This window comes from Petaurus breviceps, unplaced genomic scaffold, assembly GCF_028583685.1.
Source record: "Petaurus breviceps papuanus isolate PSGF00001 unplaced genomic scaffold, PetGlider_PUasm1.0 186, whole genome shotgun sequence".
In the NCBI taxonomy this organism is placed as follows: Eukaryota; Metazoa; Chordata; class Mammalia; order Diprotodontia; family Petauridae; genus Petaurus; species Petaurus breviceps.
In genome coordinates, this window is record NW_027185798.1 from 37,770,224 (window position 1) to 37,797,686 (window position 27,463).

Sequence of the window (27,463 nt, forward strand, 5' to 3'; positions counted from 1 at the left end):
ACAGCTTCTTGGAGCCACAGGTGAGAGTTGGGTGAAGGTGGACACCAGAGGTGGATGAGCAGCTTTGGGGAGGGCTTGGCAAGGCCTCACAGCAGAGGTGCCAGTCCTCCCTTAACACCCCATAAACCCCCCAAATAGATATATAGTGATTGGGGGGACACTAACAGACTGGGGCCTTTCAAAGAAGGTGGTATTCAAACTGAGCTTTGAAGGGAGCTAAGAGACAGTTCTAGGCCTGGGGGACACTGACTTTGCAAAGCACCATGAGGGCCGGGGAGCAGGCAGCAGGGCCAATCTGGCTGGAATGTAGGGTATGTGAAAGGAAGTAATACACAGTGGGGCAAGACGCAGTAGCAAAGCTAGGCTGGGGTCACACTGGGAAGGGCTTTGGATGCCAAACAGAGGAGCCTGTACTTTGTCTGAGAAATGACAGGGAGCCCCTAAAGCTTCCTGAGCAGAGGGTGACATGGTCAGATGCACACTTTAGGAAGATCAGTTTCATAGTTGTGTAGAAGATGTACTGGAAAGGGGAGAGACCAATTAGGAATCATGGCAAAAGGTCAGAGGAGGAGGTAATGGGGCCCAAACTGATGCAGGAGGTGCACGAGATGGTAAGAAGATGGTGCAATCAGCATGATTTGGCAACGGATGGGACATGGGAATGAGAGTGGAGAGAGTAACTGTTGTAAACCTGGACAGCTGGAAGAATGAGGGTTTCCTCAATAGAAATGGGTAAGTTAGGAGAAGAGATGAGTTTAGGACAGGAACGGGGAACTTGCATCCTCAAGGTCACATGTGGCCCTCTAGGTCCTCAAGTGCAGCCCTTTGTTCTGTGAAATTTAGATTCAGTCAAAGGGGTACACTTGAGGACCTAGAGGGCCATGTGTGACCTCAAGGCCTCAGTTTCTCCACCCCTGGCTTAGGAGGAAAGATAACAAGTTCTGTTTTGGATGAGTTGAGTTTGATATGCCTTCTGGAGACGTAGAGATGTGATATTCAGAGATATTATGCTTGAGTTCTGGGGAGAGATGACATGTGGACGCATAGATTTAGGAGTCATTGGATCCATGGGAGCTGAGGAGATCCCTGAGACCGTGCACAGTGAGAGATGAAAAGGGTTAGAGCAGAGTCCTGAGGTATACCCAGGAAGAGAGACATACTCCTGCCGAAGTGTGACAGGGAGGAAGAGAAGGACAACTGAGAAATGTCCAAAAAAAAATCCATAAAGAAAGGAGTAGCCAGAAGAAAGGGTCAGTCAACAGTGTCACATGCTGCAAGGAGGCAAAGAGTGAGGCCACTGGATTTAGTAAAGAGGATTGGTGGTGACTTTGGAGAAAGTGGGTTGAGTGGTAGGAAGAGAAGCCAGAGTAGAATGAACTGAGAGGTGACTGTGGAGGGAGAATTGGAGCTAAGAAGTGTATAGGGTTTCTTCTGGGAGTTGGGTCAGGTAAGAGAGGAAAGATGACAGGATAATAGCTCAAGGGCGTGTGAAGGTCAAGAGAAGATGATTCCCAGGTAGCCCTGCTCTCTCTACCCACTTCCCATCCCACATTACCAAATGCCTATGGATCATTCCTGACTGGATGTCTACAGTCAAATCAGGCTCAGCGTGTCCAAAACAGAACCCATTATCTTTACTCCAAACACTCATTATTTTTCCTAACTCCCATTTCTGTTAAGGACATAAGCATCCTTTTCATTGTCCAGGTTCACAACTTGAGGGTCATGTTGGACTTCTTCCCTGATTCTACTTGAAACCTTTTTTTCCATTCCCATGACCACCACCCTAGTTCGGATAGATAGAGAGATAAAGGATTTTACTTACACTTACTATGTGCCAACCACTGTGCTAAGGACCAGGGGTACAAATATAAGTAAGCAAGACTGTTCCTGCCCTCAAAGAGTTTTCTTCCTTTTCCTTATTTCCTTCCTTCCTTCCTTCCTTCCTTCCTTCGTTCCTTCCTTCCTTCCTTCCTTTCTTCCTTCTTTCCTTCCTTCTTTCCTTTCCTTCCAAGCTATAAGTACAGGGATCCCAGTGCTGATTTCCACAGAAGCTTTGACCTGCTGTTTCCAATCTGAACCTCCTTAGACAGCCTGGCGGTTGTCCTCTCTTGAGGATTCACTACCTTGGTGCCAGGACCCACAATGGTGCCAGGCTTAGTGTAGACACCTGATAACCTAAGCTCAACTTCAGTTCAGAACTCCTGAGCTCAAGGGATCTGCCAGCTCCATCTTTCCCCATAGCAAGGATTATGGGTATATGCACTATTACTGGCAGGACCCTACATTCTAATGGGAGAAGAAAATATTTAGAGGAGTATTGAAAAGGGTAAGGGACTATCAAGGGATCCTGGTAAGGATGAATAATAAATAATAATAATGAATAATAAATAATAAACTATGACCACAAAGTGGCATAGAAGCTTAGGCCTCAGCAAGACACACTAAAAGCTCATCTATCAGAGTGAGAGGACTCTAGGATGGAGTCCAAGTTTCAGGTGAAAGGGATAGGAGAAGGATATCTCAAGAGTCAATGGATGAGCAAGCAGGTATCTGGGAAGTTCTGGATCCAATCTCCTCTCACCTGGTCTGCTGCAATAGCCACTCCATATTTACATTCTCAGAATCAGCACAGTGCCTGAAGACAATCAGTGTTTAATAAATGCTTGTGGATTGATGGATTGATTTCCCTGCCTCAAATCTCTCCCCCATTACCAATCTATTCTCCACTCAGTTACCAAATATCTAAAATATAGATCTAACCACGTCTAGGAGGCATGTCCAGTGAAACTGAGCAGCCGGCCATACCTGGTCAAGGAGAGCTTTGCACAGGCCACCTCTTTCCTGCTCCTCAGGCCAGGAATACATTCTCTCCTCAGCTCCAACTCTTAGAATAACCACCAGCTTTCTTCAAAGTTTGGGTTAAGTGCTACCTTTAAGAAGCCTTTTCTGATCCTCCAAGTTAGGAAAGTCCTCCTTCCAAAAAAATTAATTAGTATTTACTTTGAAAATCTTTTATATTGACTAAATGGGTAACTTTATTTTCCACAAACAGAATGTTAACTCCTTGAGGGCAAGGGATGTTTGTTTTTTGACTTTGTATTCCCAGTGCCCATAGAACCCGTGGGTGCTCAGTAAATGTTTGTTGGGTAAACTAGAGGAAATTGGCAAGTCTAACTTGCAACCTGATACTGGCTGGCCTTCCCTAAGCTCCTTCCCCCATCCATCAGAATCGAGGAAGCTCAGATGTGACCAGGTGAAGCCCTTGCTCAAAAGCCTCCCATGGTTCCCTATTGTCTTTAGAGAAAATATCAACTTCTCAGCTTGTTTGACACCTGGATCCTTTCCTGATATGGGGCCAGTCTCCTCTTCCAGGTTTACTAGAGGTTACTCCACTTACATTGTCTGTATTTCTGTGAAATTGGCCTGGTGCCTTTTCCTTAGAGAGGACAGTCTACCTCCAGTCTCCATGCCCTTGTGCATACAACTGTCCTCATACCTGCAAGATATTCCCTCCTAACTTTCACCTCTTCAAATTCTAAGCTTCCTTCAATGGTCACACAACCATAGATTTAGAGGGCAAAGGGACTTTCAGATACCATCTTATCCAATGTTCTTATTTTTATAGATGAAGAAACTGATGCCTAGTGACTTGCCCAGGGTCACACAGGTAACAAGGATCAGAGGTAGGGTTTGAACTCAGTTCTACAATCAGTCCTTTTTTTTTTAAACTGTCCCAAATTAGATAAATTAATGTACCATCTCAGGAAACCTATCTTGATCCCCCAAATCCTTTCAAATTATCCCATACATACTTTAATGTGGCATTCCCTCAGTAGAATGTAAACTCCTCAAAAGTAGGAGTTATTTTTATTTTGTTTTGGTAAGCAAGGTTGCTTAGAGATAAGTAGGTGGTTCAGTGGATAAAGTGCTAGGTTCAGGAAGATCTGAGTTCAAATTTGGCCTCCAACACTAACTGTGTGACCTTGGGCAAATCACTTAACCTTGCCTGCCTCAGTTTCCTTGACTGTAAAAAAGAGGATCACAATAGCACTTCCCTCCCAGGGTTGTTATGAGGTTCAAATGAGGTATTTGTAAAGCTCCTGGCACATAGTAGGCATTTAAAATTAGCTTAATAGATGCTTGCTTCCTTTCCTCTTAGTATCTTCAGCGGCTGCTCAGGGCCTTGTACATACCAGGAAGTTGATGTTTGCTCTATTGGATGGAATGGGAGAACCCAGTCTTAATCTTACCACCTTTTAGCTGCTTCAGATAGAGAGGATTTCCAGGCACAAATGGCCTCATGTCGGAGCAATGAGCTCCAAAGGAAGGGCCCCTAGAACAACTAGGGGATATTTTCTTGAAATAGCCACCTGTTTGGTTTATACATCCCTCTGGGAATCTGGGGAAGGTTTTCTGCAGGGAGGGGAGTGTGTGTGTGTATGTGTGTGTGTGTGTGTATGTGTGTGTGTGTGTGTGTGTGTGTGTGTGTGTGTGTGTGTGATCTCTGCAATTCAAGAACCAGACTGGTTTGTAAACACTGGCAAATTAGCTAAATGCAGGGTCAAAGGCTTACGAATTCAGAGATGGTGCAGTCTACCTTCCATTTTGCAGATAAGGAAACTGAGGCCCCATGAGGCTAAGTGACCTGGCCCTGTTCCCAAAGCTAGTAAATAGCAGTGGTAGCCCTGGACCCAGGCCTTCTGATTCCAACTCCAGCAACCCTTTCACTCTGTCGTGCCGTCTTTCCAATTGTGGTACAAAGGAAAATAATAGAGAGGAGACCCAAATCTATTTATCTGGCCCCTCCAGGAAGAGATTTCTCAGACTCTTCAAATGAAACATTCAGTATTTTTCCACTTGGCAGATCTTCCTGCTTTCCCCCTCTCCAGTTTATAAGGCACATGGTGTTCTCCCTCCACCCACACTGCTGTCGGTTCAGCTCAGAAGAGAGAAAGGGGCTGGGAATTCACTGATGCCACCTGAACTAAGAAAGGCCACTGCGGTAGAAATTACTATTTTTTCAACTGTGGTCAAAGGGGAAGATAATAGAAACCTGACCCATGGTCTGTAAAAGGTGTGAAAGAAACCAAAACACCAGCAGTGCCTTCTACTGGCCACGGGGCAAACTCCCTGTGAATGCCTAGAGCCATCAGCAAGAAAGAGCTTCAGAGGGGGGCTGCTGGATGACTGTTCAGCCAAGAAAATGTTCGTTCCTAAGGGCAGGGACTGCTCTAGGTTTTTCTTTGCATGCAAAGTGTCTGGTCCAGTGCCTAGCATAGCATGATATTGTTCAGTGATTTTTCAGTCATGTCTCACTCTTCCTGACCCCCTTTGGGGTTTTCTTGGCAGAGATACTAGGCTAGTTTGCCATTACCTCCTCCAGTTCATTTTATAGATGAGGAAACTGAGGCAAAGAGGGTTAAATGACTTGCATAGGGTAACACAGCTAGGCTGGATTTGAACTCATGAAGATGAGCCTTCCTGACTCCAAGCCCAGTGTTCTATCCTCCATGCCACCTAGCTGCCTACCTCTTTATACTACCCCATTATAATATGAGTTATAGTAACAATAATAGTAATGTTACTGTAATGCTTTAGGCTTTGCAAAACTCTTTCCCCATCCCCAGCCTCACAACACTGTTGAGTAAGACAGTTACTCCCCATTTTATAGATGAAGTTAGGGTTAGAGTTAGAGTTCTGAACTTGTCTTTTTCTGCTTGGAACTGTAGCACATGACTATACCAAGGTAACTTGTCCATACCCATTTTGATAGTTGAGATGATGGTTGAATCCTCCACCTCCTGACTTCCAGTCTGTTGCCCTGTACATTATACCATCTCCCTAGTCAAAATAGACCATGCTGCCTCAGGAGGCAATAGGTTCACCTAGGATGGAGCTCTTTTAGCAGAACATCCTCAAAAATTTGTCAGGCAATGTTATAGAAACTATTTCCAGTTCATGCATAGGTTCATGCATAGGATGGTCTGTGAGGTCCTCAGAGTCCTGAGATGCTGTGTTTCTATGAAGCTATTTTTTCTTTAGGGAAAGATTAAGATGGTTTTATATATCAGAAGAATCTAAGGGATCCTAGGGGAGGTCTTTGGTACCCATTTCTCCATGTTTCTGCTCTCTTGATTTTACAGGGAAAAATGAGATCAGTCAGTCACCACTATGATTACCAATCACCTACATCAGCATAAAGACCCTGCCAGAGGGGCCGAGGTGACATTTTCTTCTCTGCTTTTCAAGAGATTCTGTTTCAGTCACAGACCACTATTACCCTCTCTTTCATTCAGCAAATATTTATTAATGATGGCACAGTGGAATGCTGTAAAGCACTCTAGAATCTTTCCCAAGAAAACCCTGAAAGGGGTCTTGAAGAGTCAGACAAGACTGAAACAACAAGACAGAAGAGGGAGGGGTAGCTAGGTGGTACGGTGAATAGAGCACCAGCCCTGGACTCAGGAGGACCTGAGTTCAAATCTGGCCTCAGACATTTAACACAAAAAACTAGCCATGGACCTTGGGCAAGTCACTTAACACCAATTGCCCTCCAAAAAGCAAAAAAAAAGAAAAAAGAAGAAGAAAAAAGATAGAAGAGAGATTCTATCTATGACTTTTAAGACGAGCCACTCATATTCAGCTGAATCTGCCACCGACATGTCTACCCAACTCTGAGGTCAGGCAGAACAAAGAACAACCCCTTTTACCCTCTGACAGCCTTTCAAATACCTGGGAACAGAAAGTCCACTCAGGCTTCTCTTCTCAAAGCTAAACATTTTGAGTTCCTTTAAACAAACTGGAAGGGATCAGAGATCAGAGAGGCATTGAGTCCAGTCCTCTAATTATTAAAGAGAAGGAAGCTCAGGGAAAAGATGCTTAGTCCAGTTCTAAAGGAAGGAAGAGCAGATTCTTTATTTGGTGTGGAATAAAAGAAAGAACACTGTACCTGGAGCCAGAAAGAGTCAAGCTCAAGTTTCAGATCTGACATGTTCACTTTTGAGCTTCAGATGAGTATTCATCGATAGAATGGGGAGAACACTTGACAATAATAGCTACAATATTAGCTAATATTTATATGGTAGTACTTCCTATGTGCCAGGCACTGTGATAAGAGCTTTACAAGTATTATCTTATTTGATTCTCAAGACAACCTGGGGAAGCAGGTGACTTAATTATCCCAATTTAACAGATGGGGAAAACTGAGGCAGACAGAAGTTAAGTGACTTGCCCAGGGTCACACAGCTAGTAAGGATCTGAGGTCAGATTCAAATTGAGGTCTCCCTGAACCCGGCTCAGTACTTCATCCATTGCATGGTCTATTGTCCTCTATGTGAAGGAAAGAGCATTCTAGGCATGGGGAACAACTTATGAAAAAGCTGTGAGCTGAAAGATAGAGGGTCTTGTTTAAGGAACAGCAAGGAGGTCAGTATCACTGGATCACAGAGTATGGGGGTGGGGTGGGGTATAAGGTCTAAGAAGACTGGTAGTATGTGTGTGTGTGTGTGTGTGTGTGTGTGTGTGTGTGTGTATGGGATGCAGGTTTCAAAGCGCTTTGAAGGCCAAATAGGATTTTCTAATTGATCTGAAAATGGCAGGGAGCCACAGAAGTGTATTGAGTGTGAGAGTGACATTGCTGGATCATACTCAAGGAAAATCGCTTTGGCAGCTGAAGGGACTGGACTGGGGTGAGACTTGTGGCAGGCAGACCAACCAGGAGGCTTTTGCAATCGCCCAAGTAAAGAGCTGAGAGTCTGCACCACAGTGATGGCAGTATCAGAGGAGAGAAGCGGGTATAGATGCTGACAGATGGCACTGATAGGCCTTGGCCATAGATCGGAATGGAGGCTGAGCAATGGTGAGGAATCTGGGATGACAGACTGGGAGGATAGAGCTGTTCCACTCACTGGGGGCTTGCTTTTTTTTGTTTTTTGCTTTTGGAGGGGGGAAGGGAAAGTAATTGGGGTTTAGTGAGTTGCCCAAGGTCACACAGCTAGTAAGTATCAAATGTTTGAGGCCAAATTTGAACTCAAGTCCTCCTGACTTCAGGGCTGTGCCACCTAGCTGCCCCTACTAGGGCTGTTTCTGAGAAACAAATGAGTTAGGGTTAGGGTTGTCCCAGAAGTTTTGGTGCAGTTTGAAACTTTACCAGCTTACCAGAAGCTTTGATAGAATCTAAGCTAAAAAGCTTCAAACTGTACTAAGACTTTTGGGATATGCTGTATGTAAAGCATTCTATCACCCTTTCAGTTCTGGGTAAATGAGGGACCTGGACTTTTCCTCCAGTAAATTCCAAAGCCAGTTGAGACTGCCAACCTAAAATTTTCACAGTGAAAAAAGACCCAGAAAGCAATCAAACTGCAGATATCAGGTTAGGAACAAGTTCTCGCAGCACATATTTGCACGTATATGTATGCTGCATTCTAGGAAAACTCAATCCACGTGTATCCAAATTTACAAAAGAGAGAATTGGCAGAGGAGATGTTGGGGTGGGGAGAGTGGGTTATTGCTACAGAAAGAAGCATAACAGTTTTTCCTCACCACAATTCTGAACCACAGAATCTTAGAGATGAAGAAATAAACGTTGGAGATCATTTAGTCTGACTTTCCCATTTTACATATATGGAAAACGAGGCCCAGAGGGGCCAAAGGATTTGCCAGAAGTGATACAAATCACTGGCAGGGTCAGGATTTGAATCTGGAACTCCTGATTTCAAAGCCTCATACTATTTCCATTATTCCATGATACATTCCTAATACATTTGCATTTAAAATGCAATTGATAAAACTTTAAAATTCAATATGCACAATTCCCCCATAATGCACCTGTCATATAGAATAGTTTACACCTTTATTCAGTCTGTATATGAGTAGAGTTCAAGTTAAAAATTTGAGACTGATGCTTGCAGAGGCATCCTCTGATGCCTTAGAGCAGGAGTGGGGAATCTGTGGTCTCAAGGCCACATGCAGGTCCTGTAGGTCCTCAAGCATGGAAGTTCCCCACCTTTGCCTTAGAGGAATTATATTTTTATCACCCAGTGTTCCATAGCTATTGTCCTCTTTGTTCTGGAAGATGGCCTGTCTTTTCCTGATAAAGATTATTTATGGCAAATCACATTACACAGCACTTTTATTTTATAATAACAAGAGCTAGCATTTATTTGGGCACTTTTAAACATGTCATTTCATTTGATCCTCACTAATACAGAGAGGTCAGTATGATTATCCCCAATTTACAGATGGGGAAACTGAGGCACAGAGGTTAAGTGATTTGCCCAGGATCACACAGCTAGTGTATGAAACTGGCTTTTAACTCCAGGGCCAGTGTCTTAGCTATTGTACTGAGTTATTACATGAGGTAACAAAGCTTTCCTCAAAGCCAGGAAGCCCTGAATTAAATTCTACCTTTGATACATACTGTGTGACCTTGGACAAATCAATCAATCTCAGTGCTATAGGAAACACCCTAACGTAAACTGCAAGCGAGGTGCTGACCTACATTAGTGGGGGGAGTTTCCTTACCTGGGAGTTCCCTCTCCCAATGAAATCCCAAGTCCAGGCCCTCTCCTTGAGTTTTACAAAGCACTTTCCTCACCACAACCTACTCACGCAGGTAGTTAAGTTCCCATTTCATCTTATTCCTTTTAAAAATCTGCACTATTTAGTTAGCAAGATAGAGGGTCCTGGGTTCAAATTCCACCTCTGACTCTTGTGGGCTAACCTAAAGCAAGTTTATTTCTCTGAGCCTCTGAATCCATATGTAAAAGAGCAGAGATAATAATGCTCCTCTTTAAATGTGAGTTGTGGCCATTATTACTGCTAGGGGGGAGACCTTTAAATTAAATAGGTCCTTGCTCCAACAAAACTGCCTTTGAGTGGGGTGGGCTTCCCCAGTTACAGTGAGATAAATGCCCAGCACATCCCTAGGGATCCAATGGACGTGGTTGAACTTCACACTGATCCATCCTGGGTTAGAAGGAGGGGGCCAAAGTGAGGTTTTGCCCTATCTCCTTCGTTGGGCAAGAACTGCCCCTCACCCAGAGCCCAGGCTTTTCAGGCTCATTGTGCACTATTGCCCTCTAGTGGCAGAAACCCTTTACTGTCTATACCTTATCCTCTTCTTCAATCGGCTTTGTGCTCAAATAAAAGTTACTTTTATGACTTTGGTTTTTTTTTTTTTTTTATCCCTGAAAGGTACTCCTACTGTCCCTCACCATTCTCTCATGGGCTTATTTTTTTCATCCTATTAGATTTAAATTCATTAAACATTTATTATGTGCCTACTATGTGCTAAGGGCTGGGATAAAAAAGAGGCAAAAAACAGTCCCTGTCCTCGAAGAGCTTACAATCTAATGGGGGAAATCACGTGCCAACAAACACACACACATATGTATAAATAGATATAAAGCTATAGATGATAGGATAAATGGGAAATAATCAAAAGAAGAAAGACACCAGAATTAGAAGAGATTGGGGAAGGCTTCCTGTGGAAGGTGGGATTTCAGCTGGGACTTAAAGGAATCCAGGGACTTACTAGATAATATATGTAAAGCGCCATAGAAATGACAGCATCACATCATCATTTTCGTTATTGGCCAGCCTTTCTGGAATCTGGCCCTTCTTTTCATCAGGTATGGTTTCAACTGGAGGGTTTCTGAGCTGCCTTCAGTTTGGGATAACAATGTAACCATGGAAAGGTTACTTAGTCTTCCTAAGCTTCCCTCTCCCCAGATGCAATAGGGGGAACTGCCTTTCCTAACTGAAATTATGGCAGGACAGCCGATGGGGCTAGGCTGAGAGAGAAACTGGGGAATTCTCTGGAGAAGAGGAGCAGAAGGAAGATTAAGGTGGGGGAGGAAGAAAACAGTAACTGAGATGCTGCTGGAGCAGGTCTGGGATGAAGCGGCAAGGGGGAAAGGACAGATGTAGGAAACAGCATTTTTTGTCCTGATCTAACCCAGTCTTTGGCTTTGGTCTAGGAAAGGGAACGAACAACAACAGTGTAGTAACTAAGAAGGAATCAACATAACGGAGAAGGGCAAACATCAGTAACAAGTATTTATTAAGTATCTACCAGGCTAGGTGTCTCAGTGGATAAGTCCCAGTCTGGAGTCAAGAAGACCAGAGTTCAAATTCAACCTCAGACACTGACTAGCTGTGCGACCCTAGGAAAGTCACTTAAATCTGTTTGCCTCAGTTTCCTCATCTGTCAAATGAGCTGGAGAAGGAAATGGCAAATCAGTCCAGTATCTTTGCCAAGAAAACCCCACATAGAGTCACAAAGAGTCAGACATGACAGAAAATGACTAAACAACAGTATGTGCCAGACGCTGTGCTAAGCACAGAGAGGTGAAGATGGAAAGGGAGAAGCCTTGAAGACAGAGCAGGACTCCTGGTTTTTCTTTTTTTTTTTTTTTTTTAAGTCTCAGGAGAATACTTAACTGGAAAATAAAATGACAGTTTGAAGCAAAGCATGATTTGGAGTCTTTCAAAGATCTATAATTTCAGTTTGCACATAAATGGCTATTTATTTTAGTCAATCAATAAACATTTATTAAAGGTCTACTATGTGCCAGACACCATCCTGAACACTGTCCCTTTGCCAAGAAGGGCAAAAGACAGTCCCCGCCCTCAAGGACCTCACAATCTAATGGGGGAGAAAACATAGCCAAAAATGTACAGAGGCTATAAATATAAATATGATAAATGAACACAAAAATGAAAAAATAGAAACAACATAAAATGAATAAGTTAAATATGAAATAATCCCCTGAAGGAAATCACTAAAATTAAGGGAGAAAAGGAAAAGCTTTCTGTAGAAGGTAGGATTTTAGCTAGGACTTGAAGGAAGCTAGGGATGTCAGAAGAGATGAGGAGAGTGTACTAGATATGAGGAACAGCCACTGAAAATGCCTGGAATTGGGAGATGAAATTTCTTGTCTGGGTCATAGTAAAAAGACCACTAGTAACTTAGGACAGAACACCCTGGGGGCAGAATATGAGAGGCTTTGAAACCCTATGTAATTCAGGATGAGACTAATGGACTTCATGATGTTATGGTATGTCACACGACCATGGCTTCACAGATGTTAAGAGATGAAAGTTAGAGAGAGAGATGGATGGATGAGTAGATGATAGAGATAAATAGATAGATAGATAAATAGATAACATGGTTAAATTGATAGGCTGTAGCTAGAAAGATACAAAGATAGATGAGCAGAGAGACTGATTAGAAAACTGATACCCAGGGAAGTGAAGTGGCTTATACAGGGCAACATTCTTGGAAAACTTTGGGACTTGAACTTGGGACCCTGGACTACAAATAAAATTTTTTTTATATATTTTTCTTTTTGCTTTTTGGAGGGGGGAAGGTAGGGCAATTGGGGTTAAGCGACTAGTTTTGTCTTAAGTGTCCGAGGTCGGATTTGAACTCAGGTCCTCCTGACTCCAGGGCTGGTGCTCTATTCACTGTGCCACCTAGCCACCCCTACAAATACAATTTGACTGAAATTTCAGATCTGCAACGATGTGAATGAATTCTGCAATCCATCAATGTGAATAAATCAATGACGTACTGCAAAGATTTTTCAAAATAGTTTTACATTATTCAGCATCTAAATTCAATCTGTGGCAATAAATAAAACACTGAATGTGAGTCCTGGAAAGAAAAGTTAAGATATTACTAACAGAAAAATATTCACACAAACATGCTTCCAATCTGCTTAAATTCCAGGGGAAAATTAAGATGCGATTGAAGAACTGTTATTGGAATGACCATAGTATTTCACATTGATCACAATTGGCATGACCCCCATAGGCTCCTAGAGATCACCAAGCACAAATTGCTATTTTTATAGATGAGGAAACAGAAGACTACAGAATTTATATGACTTGTCCAAGGTCACACAACTAATAAGTAATAGAGCCAGTGCTGTAACTCCAAACTAGTGCTCTTTCCAATACACCACATTGACTCATTTCTCCCACCTGCAAGCCCTTATACTGACAACTGTCCTCTGTGTCTGGAATGCTTGGAGCATGTTAGGCACTAAATAAATGCTTACTGATTCTAGCTGTAAATCACTTGTCTTCCCATGTAGCACACCTGCCAACCCCGGCTTGTATGGAGTTTCTCAACTGTTGTGAGTCTTGCCAAAAGGATTTTGCTTATCAATCTTTACATTAAATAGTGGGTGGCCATACACTCCAGTCCTTCAGGCTTTGCTGTGGACCAACATTCTCATGGATAGATTTTGTGGGCAACTCTAAGGAATTAAATATCTCTATGTTGGTAGACAACATTGGCATAGGTTTCTTTCTGCCCATTTGGCATTAATTTCCCCTGCTGGCATTCCTATTTCCTGAACTTTGATCCCAGGGATTCAAGTCATCCTAGGCCATCAGACCATGCATTGCAATGCACTCTCTTCTCTTTGTTACCTCCCAATAGGTGGATGGATGGATGGATGGATGGATGGATGGATGGATGGATGGATGGATGGATGGATGGATGGATGGATAGATGATGATGATGATGATAGATAGATAGATAGATAGATAGATAGATAGATAGACAGACAGACAGACAGACAGACAGACAGACAGACAGATAGGCTTTGAAGGCTCAGGTCAGGTGTTACCTCCTTCTAAGCCTTCCCTATGAAGTTCTATCTCCTTCAAATTTTCTTACAGCATTTTACTTCTATCTCTCTCCTTATAATGCCTTATTTTGTATTAGTCTGTCTACTACTTTCCCTCCCCTCCCCACCCCAGAATGTATAGCTCCTCCCCCAGAACACACAAATCCTTGGGGGCAGGGACTGTGTCATTTTCTGTTTTTATCTGCCCAGTGGCCGGCAGCCTGGTGTAGGTACTTAAGATTTAATTTGTTAAATATTTCCCTGTTCTTCATGAATGATCCTTTCTGAATCACAAATTTCAATAATAGCTAACAGTAAGAGATTGAATAGTAATAACCTATGAGGGGGGAAAAGACTGCTTAATGCCAATTAAAAACCTATTAGAAGAATATTGAAAAAAAAAACCCACTTCTTTGCAGAAGACTTGGGATCAAACATATCTCTGTCACTTGCTAGCTAGGTCACCTTGGGTAAGTCACTTCATTTCTTACAGCTTGGTTTGCTCATAATATACTAATAAGAGCTAGCATTTGTGTAGCATTTTGTGGTTTGCAAAGTGCTTTATAAATATAAATATATCACTTTATACTCACAAAAACCCTGGGAAATAGTTGGTCTTGTTGTCCTCATTCAACAGATGAGGAAACTGAGGCAGAGAGAGGTTAAGTGACTTGCCCTGGGTTACACAGCTAGTCAGCGTTTGAATCTGGATTTGAACTCCGGTCCTCCTGACTCCAGACTCAGTGGTCTATTTACTCACTACTTGTGCAACTTAAATGAGCTTTTTGCAGGATGAAATGAGATCAACTTGTAAAGTGCTCTGTGCTCCTTAAAGTCAGCTGTCATTACTGGGGGACACCAAAGAGGCTTAAAACCCTGTTACTGCCTTGAAGTAATGTATCTGAGACCTCAAAACTAACAGAAGAATAATGTGAGAATCCCAGGAAGGAAATACTCCATAGGTCACATTTTAGAGAATCATAGCTAGTGAGTCCTGGAAAGCTAGGAGGGACCTTAGAGTTTATCTAATCCAGTATTCTCATTTTACAGGGAAGAAAACAGGATCACAGAGAAAAGAAACGGCTTTCTAAAAATCATCCAATTAATAAGCAGCAAAGCTGAGACTAGAATATTTGTTATTCAGCTATGTGACCCCATTTAGGGTTTTCTTGGCAAAGATACTGGAGTGATTCACCATTTCCTTGTCTAGGTTATTTGACAGATGAGGAAACTGAGGCAAACAGGGTTAAGTGACTTGCCCAGGGTCACACAGCTAGTAACTGAGGCCAGATTTCAATTTAGGTCTTTATGTTTGACTTGGGCAAATCATAACCTCTAGGCCTGTTTCTTCCTTTGTAAAATGGAAAGGTCAGATTAGACAAGGTCACTTCTACACTAGAACCTAGGCCTCTTAATTCCTAGTCCTATAGGCTTTCTACACTCTTAACTGCTTCCCCCCCATATCAGTACTACCGTTCGCCAAGGTTTAAGGAAGGAAATAGCATTTTTTTCAAGCTGTAGCCTTTCCCCAAACTGACATTGCTCCCCTGACACAATTTCTCTTTTGTAAAGATCTGATATACTACTTTTAATTGGAGCAGCATGAGGGGGAAAAGCAGTGACCTGAGAGAAAGGAGCCTTTTACTTAGAATGGACAACTGTTCACTTATTCAATCACTATTCATTAAGCACATACCATGCTCAGGGCATTATGAGTTAAGAAGGGAAAAAAGACAATGCCTGTTCTCAAGGGGTTTATAGTCGAGTAGGGGCCATGAATGGAGAGGTGTAACTAAAATTCCATGGGGGTTCAGAGGGAGAGTAGACTTGGCTGAGGGGAGTAGGAAAGGCTTCAGCACTTTCCAATGAATTTCTCTGGGACTGTTTGCTCCTTAGTCAAAAGGGTGCAACACGTTCAACATTTTCTCAGATTCCTTTTAGTTCTAAATTCTATGAAAAGAGGAGCAGATTTCAAATACAAATTAGAAGGAATTCTAGAGAACAAATGGCATGAGCTAAGACTGAGACAGGATGTCAAAATAGATAAGGACATTTTAGGTGGATCTTAAAATGTGCAGGGGAGTAGAAAGGTTAGAAAGGTGCAGTCATCTGGCAAAGGAATTTAAAAGCTGGAAAAGATCTTGGAGGTCACTGAGTCTATATCCATCATACAGATACAGAAAACTTAGAAGGCTCAGGTAACCAAGGGACTTGTCCATTCAAGGCCACACAGTTTATTAAACAGCTGAGCCAGGGCTTAGTTTAGATATTAGGGCTTTTTAGTGGACATAGATCAAGGGAGACTGTGAGTGTCGAAGCTGAGGTTCTAACAGGGAAATGACACAGTCACAGATGTCCTTTAGGAAGATTCATCAGGCTGTGGTGAGAAAGGAGGCTGTAATGGGAAAGACTGGATGTGCAAAAACCAATGCCATTAAGCCCAGGTGAGAGGGAATGAGGATTTGAACTGGGATGGTGGCAGTGGGATCTTCCAAGAAGTGACTGTGAAATCACCTTGGGTTGTTTAGGGATGAACCACACACACGGTCTGCATACGAGAATGATGCCAAAATAAAGGAAAGAGTAATTCCCAGCATTACACCAGACTCTACAATGGCTCCACCTGAGGCAAGTTTTCTATTGGCCAACCCCCAAGACTGTTTTCATGCAACCCAGGTCATCCTACTTTCCCCAATGGATTTGGTTTACCTGCTCCTGTCATATTAGTTTCTAACTGTAGGGAACTAATGAAATCTAGTGTTAAGTACCTAGAACCCCATTTCTTTACATTTTAAAAATGTACTTCTATTAAACCAAATTAATTTAGCACAGGAATTTCAATCACTTATTTAGTTGGGAGAAGAAAATATCTGACAGCTAAGACGTGCATGTAACCCAACAAATTCTTGGTCGTGAGCAAGATGGTTCAGGCTGGAACAGGTCAGACCTTTGATTTCATAAGCATAGGAAAATCAGTCTGAAAACTTCCCCCATCAATAAAAATCGGCAACTACTCTCCAACTTTGTCACAAATAGCTGTCTAGGGGCAGTGGAAGTTTAAGCAACTACTTTGTGGTCTCAGAAATATTAAGTTAATAGAAGCAGTTCAGTACTGGTGAAATGATATTGAACTTGGGGACATGGGATCCGAGTTCAAATTCCAGCTGCCACTTTTACATGTTTGACTTGGCCAAGTCATAAACCTCTGGGTCTTAGTTTCCTTCTATGTAAAATAGAAAGATCCTATTAGGTCACTTCTAGATCTAAAGGCTCTGAAACCAGGTTCACCCCATTTTAGAGTGGAGAAAATGAGAGTCCTTGAGATGAAATTACTTGCCTCTAAAATGAGATGCAAACCTAGGTTCTCAATCTCTAAATCCAATGCTCTTCTCCACACACAATGGTCCCTATAAGACTGACTCTGCTCATTAATTTTTCCTGATTCATAAATGATTCAGATAATTTGGAAAGCCCTATAATGTAAATCTGAAGATGTCATAATCCTGAAATTTGCTGGAGACAGAGATAATTGTGTTTGTGTTGGGGGTGGTAGAGGATATATGTTGAATGGGGATCTGTTTATTTGTTAAGTGTCCTATTAGATGACCCATGAGTTGCTATAAGCCAAAGCTAGAGTATTTGTCTCTAGTTGTTTTATCTTAAAAATCAGCTAGCCATAGAGAACTTTTTTTTTTTTAAGCAATCAGGGTTGAGTAACTTGCTCAAGGTTACACGGCCAGGTGTTTCTGGGTGGGTGCTAAGTATCTGAGCCTGGATTTGATCCCAGGTCATCACGACTCTGGGGCTGGTGCTCTTACTCACTGTACTATTTGGCTACCCCCACAGAGAACTTTTTCAATTCTTCTTAATAACTTCAATTATTACAAAAAGATGAATTAAAGAGGGGAGTCAGGTAGCACAATGGATAAGAGTGCTAGGCTTGGAGTTGGGAACTCATCATTCCAAGTTCAAATCTGCCTTCAATTACTTACTAGTTGTATGACCCTGGGAAGTCTCGTAACCCTGTTTGCCTGTTTCCTCATCTATAAAATGAGTTGGAGAAGGAAATGGCAAACCCCTATCATATCTCTGCCAAGGATGACAAAGAATCAGACACAAATAAAAACTGAAGGCAAATTTATCTGAATTCAGGAGACTGAAGATAAGCAAACATACACCAAACTGGAAAAGGTATTATATTATTAACCTGTGCCATCATTATTAAGTATAATTGTGATATGAATGAAAGATGAACAACTTTTTCACTTAAAGAACATCTTTATTTGCTCTTTTATATACAATATTACTTTTAATCTGTAAAAATTACATATGGAGGACATGATTGGAAACCAGTTTTGGAGCAGCCAGTGAGTATCTCATTTAGGTTAGAATCACAGAATCCTAGAATTGGAAAAGGTCCTTGGAAGCCATGGAACATCATTTCTTGCCCTAATGGATAAACATCTTCTTTGATATCCTTGAGACACGGCAAATTGTCCTCAAGCTGAATACCTCCAGTGATGGAGACTATGGAACTCAGGAAGTGGCCCATTCCATTTCAGACAGCTTTAATTGGTAATAAGTTCTTCCTTGGACCAACAACTGTCCCATTTATATTTTGTGGGAAAAACGAAGTTTACGTAGCAGGGCTGCCATTCTACTACTGATACTGTGGACTGGCAGTCCAACTCTCACAAGCAGTCGTTAAAGTTAAGGATCCCCTTTGAAACCAACCAAGTATTAACCACTTAGATCTGTGATTACTGATTCTTTCTTGACTTAGCACTTGGTCTCTCACCATCAAGTTCTGGGCTGTGTAACCCTGCGATGGATTCTGTGGGGCTTCTTCCACAGCTCCAGGCCTGGAGGAGTTTGGAGCTGTCCAAAATTCATTGCAAAATTCATTGTGTGTGTGTTTAAGCACCCACAGGCTGAGACTAGAGGTAGACCATTAGGACTCCAAACAGCAGCTTATTAATAAAAAGGGGATGGTGATAACCTGCTCACTCTGGAAACAGAAATTTACTTAAGGAATTTAAGAAAACAGCAAAACATTTACTAGATCTCATACTGAAAAAAAACTTATCTCAAACACATCCTGTGCATAGAAAATTACTATCTTAGTAATACGGTGATCTGGCTGTAATTTTTTAAATGAATGCTGCAATTATTGGAGCCAAACCAAGTTAGAAAATGGATTTATTTTAAATATTGAAGATATGATGGGTAAGGGTGGCAGGACCTCTCCTTGGACTGACTACATTACCTGGATAATGAGGATCACCAACCAAGCAAAGGCTGAAGGGAGTGGAGGAAGGTGGAGAGGAAAGACAATGGGGGACCTTTCTGAAGGATGTTAGTTATCTACAGAGGGGGCACTAAGTAAATCTAAGACAAAACATTTTCTCGGCAAATTTTCAAGTCAGGCTTATTGCTAAAGACATGGGGACCAACTCAACCATTGCAACTCACAAAACATCAACGTGCTAACAACCAACAGAAAACAAACATGGATGCCATTCCCTTCCATGAATTTTGCTCCTTTCTTCCTTCCTTCCACAAGGCATGTGTTTCTCTGTAACACTTAGATCAGAGGTTCTCTGGGACCCGTATACTTGGGTTCTGAGAGTGGTGCACAGGGTATGGAAGTGTGAAAGTGTGAGCTTTCTCAGGGGGAGGGTAAATTCAGAGAATAAAGGGCATTCTGACACCTGGAGAGCCTTTGTTTTAATCAAGAAGCATTGAGATATGTGGCATCAAAATGACATGACACTGAAAAGGGCAATGTGATCTTGTTTTCATGACCATGGAAGTGATGCTTTGGGGGAGGGGCAGATGGCAGCTGGCCCCACCCCCACATTCAGTTTGCTCGGCAGCCACACCTAGTCACACACCACATTAACGAATTCTGCTCTAAAACAACACAAAGTGCAACTTCAGACAAAACACACACACAGATATCCCTTTGTTTAAACACACACACACATAAACACACAAATTAAGCAAACCAATGATTAACACAGGTGTCAAATGAAAGTGTCACAGTTACTCTAACAAAAATTTTCAGCTGGCTCTTGTTATAGATCAGCAGAATAATCTCCATCCTGCTGATCTGAATGAGCTGAGGTAATGGAAAATCACCTTGAAAATGTACTTTATCCAGAAGGCCTCCCTCTCACTATTTGGTTACTGTAAATACTCTGCTTGGAGTCTGTGTAATCAAAACCAAGACTTCCATGTTCATTATGCCAAACACAGACTGCAGTTAGCTTAAAAAACCCACATACTTATGTCTCCACACATACATACACATGTATGCCTATGCAGTCAGTCATGTATAGCTTGTTTTATGAAGAGGATTGTACATTCTGCAGTAGATACGGTTGGGAACTACTGAAATGGAGAGTAACTAAAGATTAAAGTATTTATTATAAATTTTATTTAAAACACTTTATTTCCATGCTCAAAAGAATCAAAGGAAATGGAAGTACAAGACAGTTACCTAAAGGTTAAAATTACTTATCTGAGATTGTGGATTGAAGAGCTAACATTCTCGACAGTATTTAATGTAATTTGATTTTTTTTTTTGAGGACAGACATTTCTAGTGAAGCTTCCCCAATAAGAATCATATATTATTCTCTCTTCACCCCAGTCAAGGTGTCTGTCCTTCGGTTAAAAATAGACTAGTAGCCATTTCTTAACTTCCCAGATCTCCACTGGGAGCCTGGTGACTGCTTTGATAAATATGCTTCACTTGCTTAAACTGTATTTCTATAGAGAAGAATTATAGCATGGATCACATCCCATTATATCAACCTTCTATGGGAATCCAAATATACAGTATTATTGGAAATAGGTTAATATTGTTGTTATATAGTAGTGCTATATTACTAATCCCTCCATTAGCAAACAGTTAACTATTAGATTAAATAAGGTTTTGGGTTTCTCTATACTATTTTCATTCATAAATCTCTCCCACCCAAGACACAAGCATAAGTAAGAGAATATTTACCATTTGAAAAAAGAAATAAAATTATTCTTATTTGAAGAGACCTAGAAAAACTTCTTATCCAAAGGAACACAAGATGATCAGATCTGGGTAAAGGAACCCTTGGGAAGAAATAAACTGATGCCTAAGACAGAGGATTAGTAATGGACAAGTTATTAGCCTTTGCCTGGACCTTTAATCTAAGAGAGGCAAGATCATACTGAGAAAATGAATCTTTTCTGTGTAAAATCCCTCTTATTCTTTGCAAAAAAGCAAAAGTTGTGATTCACAATGTCACTCAGAAAGAGACATGGGGATTATATGAGGAATTTCAAGGCCTCTGAGGCATATTTGATGACATGAGATTTGAGGCGAGGAGGAAGCATAGGGATTCAAGAAAATCAGGGTCTGCTCTAAAGAAAATGGAAAATAATGTGGCAATCTAACTGTAATAAAGAAAGCTAAGAAAGGACATTCTTTCCCCTTTCAGCAAGTCCAAAAAAATATAACTGATATCGTATTAAACAACAAACATACCTTAATCTGTAAACCCAAAGGAGTGTGTGATATTTCAGCAGTCACCTCAGGAGCCGATGCCCTCATTCATTCCAATGATGCAGTTACTGCTGAACACATTTCCGAAACTTGTCTTTTGGAAATGCCTTCTGAGACAATTTCTTGTCTCACTATAGCCAAAAACAGTACCAGCTTCACCAACAAACTTTTTCACCAGTCTTGGACAAAGACTGTTCACCTCAGAAGACAGTCAAAAGTCATACCTTGTATCAAACTGACTTCAATGAAAGCCTTTTATAGAAATATTTTAATAGGCATCTTATTGTCTGCCTAGACTTTATAGTCACATGTGACTGGTATTTCATAATGGATTAACTCTAAAGAGGGACTTGAAAAACTGAATTGAAAAATATACAACAGCTTATATTTTTATGATTTCTTCTTTACAAAAAATAACTATCATATAGACAGTACTGGAAAAATCCTTTTGCTATGCTTAATTATTAGGAGAGTTTAGTTAAAACCAGGTCAATGAAGCACATCTTTGGCTACCAGCTGAGGCTTAAAAATATTTGAAAAATATATTCAGTTCAGTTGTGATAGAATTCAACTTGTTGGGGGTAGGGGGAAGGAGAAATGGAACCACTTTAAACTGTCAATTTATAGATGATTATAAAAAAATTTTTTTCAGAATATTTTTTTAAAAAATTAAAAACACAAACTGGTTATGTAATTAACATGGAATAGTATGATAAAGATTTTTTTCAGTCACTTCTATGACCTGAATAAAAATTACTAAAATTTTTTAAAAACATTTTTAAGTATGAGCAGTAAATTATAATAATCATTACCAGGGTATGGTAATGTTGATTCATTTTCTTAAAATGTATTATAAACTTTTGTTTCTCCAAGCTGCAAGTCTCAATTATGGGGAATGTTTATTTACGTCGACAAACATTTAAAAGGACAGAAATAGCTTCAACACAGAGAATATTCAAAGCATCATTCCATGAAGAACAATTAAAGAAATCCGGGTTTAAGAAGGAAATTACATAGCAAGAAGCACAATTGCAAGACTAAAAGGGGTAACTTTAGAAAACTTTGGCAATGGGTACTGGAGTGAATTAATCTTGTATTACAAAATACTGAGCCCATGGTGAAGCACCAGGTAACAAAAGATACTAGAATGAGTCAAGCCAACTATCTCCCAAAGCTCTCTCCTCTGTTCTGGGCAGCACACATTATGCTTCATGTATGACTCATGCTTCAGATAGGGACTGGACTGCATGACCTCTAAGGTTCTTTTTACCTCTGAGATTCTGTGAGTTGTTTCATTCCATGTCATACGATCTACTCCCCAAATCTGATGACAGGCGCATGTGACACACTGGCCAGTGGGGACACAGCACCTCCTGCAATGGCCCTTTGTTTCCTCAGACTGCACTCCAGGCCTCAATTTTTGATTCCTCACTGAATAATAGCATTCCCTGGTTTTAATGATATCAAATTGGCTGGGTCCAAGAAAACCCTTCTCAACCTAAATCCAAAGCTAAGACTTTAAAATATGAAATGAAATGGCTGGAAAAAAAATAAAAGATCCAAGCCCAGATGGGTTCCCCTCACGACACGTTATTTTTTGGTTTTGTGCCCCAACCGATAGCATCGTCTGTTACACACAGACCTGGAAAAGGCTCAACCTCTCCTGTGAAAGGCGTTTAGGTTCTAAGGAGTTTACATGGAGAACTACTGATCCTTCCCCATCAAGGACAAAAGGTCAGGATTTTAAAGTCAGGAGAACTCAAAGATCATGTAAGCTCAAACCCCTCATGTGATGAGGAAGAAGTGTAGGCCCAGAGAGGTTTGTTGACCTGTTCAAGGTTGCACAGCACAGTGCAGACAGCCCTGACCATTCTAGGACACTTACTCTGAGATTAAGTTCTACACAGGAAAAGTTCTGGAGGGTGATAGAAGAGGAAAGCAGGGAAGTCACTGGTAAGCCAAGGTTGGGAGGAAGATACTTTTGTTTGAAGAAAACGATTTTCAAATTCACAACAAAGCAAAACATGAAACTGGCAAGTCACTTTGTAATTGAGTTTAATTGCCTTTGGTATTCTGAGAAGAGAAAAAATGAAAATATGCATATGACTCCAATTCTTCCAAGCCTCTGTGGCCTATGCTTACACTAAGCTCAGCCTCCAGGTGGTGGGGGATGGGGAAAGGAGACCATCACTGAAGCTCCTGTCTGTGCCTGAGAAGGTCGATGGTGGAGGGAATCAGGGAGGGTCACTCTGTAATCTTAGCAATTCCTGGTGAGGCCCAAAAGCACATTCCCTCTCCTTCACAGAGGAGGGTTCCAGTCACTGCCCATATGCTGATCCACTTTGGATCTAGGCAAGGCCAATTTTCATATCCATTCCATGACTTACATATGGTATTTGCCATATGTTTAGGAGGAAGAATAACTTTTTGGGAAAACCAAGTATTTTCCCCATACTCTTCTAAAATCACTCTTAAACAAGTATAGTTAAATTACACTAATAGTACTTGGTCTTCATTATATTTCTTGGCTTTCAAGTAGTAAAAAAAAAAAAAAATGAGGCAAGATTTCAGAATCTCCAAGTATTTAGTATGCTAAAATTATCTCTTATATAATAAGGGCTTAAATTACCTTCCTCACAATATAATCTTAAATGCATAATGAAAAAAAATTGCCTAACAGAATATATATTCAATATTTTGTGGATTGACACTCTATGACAGACATACAGGATTGAATTAAAATGCAGAATTGAAATACATATTATTTTCTTAATTTTTTCCCACTTAAAGTCATCACACATTAAATAGGGAGGTTTAAAAAGAAAAAAAAATTAAAATGTTTTAAATCCCAATATAGGTTTGAGCAGATAGTTTGAAAAACTGTCTAATTACTAATAAAGGTGATATCAAAATGTCAATGACACTAACCTCATCTCTCAAAAGCTTAATGGAAGTTGTTTGTAAAATAAAATGGTAACAAATTATGTTCTGTAGTGTGACATAAAATTACTCGAATTCAGAAAATATGTAATCCCAGGATAACATTTTATCTTCCATTATTTCATGCCATTGGATAAAATTTATGTTCTCTCCCAGAAACAAATGAAATTGGCTAACAATATAAATATCAGTGCAAAATCTTTCATTCATCAGTGAAGGGAGAAGATGCCACTGATACATCTCAAATCCAGTGTGCTATATGCTTATCTATACCACACCTTTATTGTTGAAGACTATTTTGACAATTTTTTGGGCATCCCATAAATGTCTCCAGAGAAGGCTGAATTGATTTCTGGTAGGACAGTCCATCTAGCTAATTAGAGAGAGGCTAAGAAGTGGGGGTGAATATCAATTAAGTTTTGGTGTCTTACTTTTTAATAAACTGGTTGAGCTGTAATAATAATTTAGTTCATCAAGGCAATGAAGAGAAACTCAGAGCTATAGGAAGAACATTTTGAACAAAACAATTCACAAAGGTCAAAGGTGAATGACTGACTGTACTGAGTTTATCATGAAGGCTAAAGAGATTTACCTGATGGATTTGCTGCTTGAGGAAACCCCCCCCCCCAAAAAAAAAGACAAAGCTTTCTCTTAGAACAGGTTTCAAGGAAATACGGAGCTTTTTTTTTTTTTATCATGCTACCAATACTTGACTGAGCTACATGCACAAAATTCCCAAACCTAGGTTCTCAAAAGTAGTGAATATGAAAAATACTGCAGATTTGATGATTCCACATGAAGACAAAGATGGGAAAAGTATTTCCTTGGTGAACCCATGTCCCAGAAAAAAAACTGACAATCAAGGGGTATTAGTGAAACAGATAGGGTGCTTGAGATGGCTGCCAGGCTGGTCACCAAATGGGGACATGGTCATTCCAAAGACACAAGGGCTGTATTTCTTTCAGTTTAAAATCCTGCGGCTGGTGCCATTCTGATACTCTTGCTTCATGGTTCCTTCCGATATTAAAATAGAGTGTAGGGGCAGGGGAGGAAGGGAGCAAACAAAGTATTTAGGATCCATTCCACGTCAGAAGAAAACAAATCCATAATTTGCTGCTGAGACCATCAGTAACTCTGGAGCGCAGAGCTCCATGATTCTGTTCATTCTCAGGAGGCCATTCTCCCTATTCCAGGATTCTTAATGAACACAGTACCAATAGGCATTTCCCCCATATGACCTTTTCATTAGGATTTAAAGCACATGAGGTCTCTGTCCTGCAAACAGTGGAGCATATTTTGGTCAGGTATAAAATGGAATAATTTCAAAGTTAATTTATCTATAGGTTGAAGAGCTTAGAATGGAGTAGTCACTTCTCACCCTGACATCCTGACTTGGAGGCCCAGGTTTCCAAGAGTCCCCCTCTCCAGCCTAATTTCTGCATTGGTTCATGTAAACAAAACACAGGTGAGCAAAGTCTCTCCTCTTGAGCTGCTTTTACCGTAAATCAAGATTTCCTGAAAGTGTGGTGTTGGCTAAATGTAACACAGGCAGAGGGTGGGCTTCTGTATTAAACACCCAGTGGTCTAAAGGTAAAAGGTCATCATTGGAGAAGAGCAGATACAAATACCTGAAAATGAAAGGGAAAAAAAAAAAGTGGTGTTTGAGTCACATCAACCAGAATTAAATAGAAAGGGTGAATGACACATGTTAACACAGAGAAAACCAACACTGTATTCTGAGCAATGTATATGCAAAACATAGAAATGAACTCAGTTTACCAGAAGAAATCTGCAATACAGAGATGTATTCTAGTATGACACTAACAGATGAAAACTTTAAAGTTTATTTTCTTTTCACATCTGAATCACATACAATAAAAATACACGTGAAATAAAAAATTCTAAAATTAGAGCCATTATAAAGCAATTTTTGGGTGGCAATTTTTTTGCTTTTAAACTATATACAATGTTTGGGTGGCTAATTCTTAGTTTTTTAATTATATACAATTGCAATAACATTTTGGTGGCACATAGTACAACTGAAGATTACTTCATATTAATTTCCCAAAAGGAATGAAAATAACAAAAAGAAATTAAACATTACAAAGTATGTTCTCTAAAGGCAGAATAGATATGGTTTTGAATAGAACCTTCTGCCTAGCTGCCGATATTTAGTAGGCTTCTGGTGTTCTTAGATCAACTACCTACCAAATAAGGTTCAAGGGGCACGGACTACATACTCTAAGGTCTCAAGGTAGGTAAAATCCACTATTAGTAGCAGTGCTCAAACTGAGGTAAGTAAGAAGCAAAGAGGTTCTGGCCTTCTTGGTGGTGATATGGGATCACTCTGCAGGATAAATATTTTTAAGTTACACTATATCACTTAAAGGAACTTAAAATGTCAAAACTGAAAGATATATAAACTAAGTTTGAATTGTGTTTGGCAAATTCCAAATTGAACCTTGTTAGATAGTCAGCATGATGTGGTGGTAAACAGTTTTGGAGCCTGGCAGTCCGGGTTTCAGTCCCAATTCTAATTACCAGGGAACCATGGGCAAGTCATTTACCCTCTGAGTTTCAGTTTTCTCATCTCTAAACTGTATTTCACAGAAGAGCTAGGTATTGCAGAAAGAGGTAGACATCAGGCTCACAACCTGCATTCTATCTTTAAATTTGATTATTCTGATAGATCATAGAGTGCAGGAAGAGTCCTCAATGAACAGCTGACCTAATTCCCTTATTTTATGAGAAAACTGAGATATAGTGAGGCTGTGATTTGGTAAACTCATGAAGTCACAGCACTTGATGGGATCTGGACGAAGGTCAGAAAGCAGGTTGGAAGAACGCGTAAACAAAAAAAAAGAACCTTACCATAAAGAACTTTTATGGTGATAGGGAGACAGGGACTCTCAAGACTCAAACCCAGAAGACAATGACTCCAAAACATCTACTAGCAAGGACTTAAAGAAAAACACAGTTTGGGTACAAACTCAACTAAAATTCCTAGGAAGGATAAAGAATTCAAAACTTATAAATGAAATGAGAGAACAAGAAGATATAACTGAAAAAGAAAAAGAGTCATGGAAGAAAGAATTGGAAAGGTAATTAACAGCGTGGCCCAAGAGGTGCGAAATTTTGCCTAAGCAACACACTCCATGAACATTAAAATGCCTCATCGAAGCCAATGAGACAGTAACAAATATTAAAACAAAGGGAGGGAAGGGGAGGAGGGGGAGAAGGAGGAGGAAAAAGAGAAGGCAACTCATGGCAAAAAAAGCTAACTAGGCTTTTAAAGGATAAGCCTCAAAAGGCTGCAAGTGATATCAATTTAGAAAT

The 27,463-nt window shown here is 40.6% G+C and overlaps 1 protein-coding gene across 1 annotated transcript in view; it reads right to left on the bottom strand.

Annotated features, from left to right (window-relative positions):
- Positions 1–17,901: 17,901 nt before the first annotated feature.
- The window catches only part of MAN1A2 (mannosidase alpha class 1A member 2), a 255,679-nt gene continuing 246,117 nt past the window's right edge, over positions 17,902–27,463 (bottom strand). Inside the window, exon 13 of the mRNA XM_069090237.1 lies at positions 17,902–25,755. Within this exon, the coding sequence (XP_068946338.1) occupies positions 25,623–25,755 (133 nt within the window). The 3' untranslated portion in view covers positions 17,902–25,622. The remainder of the gene's footprint in view (positions 25,756–27,463) is intronic.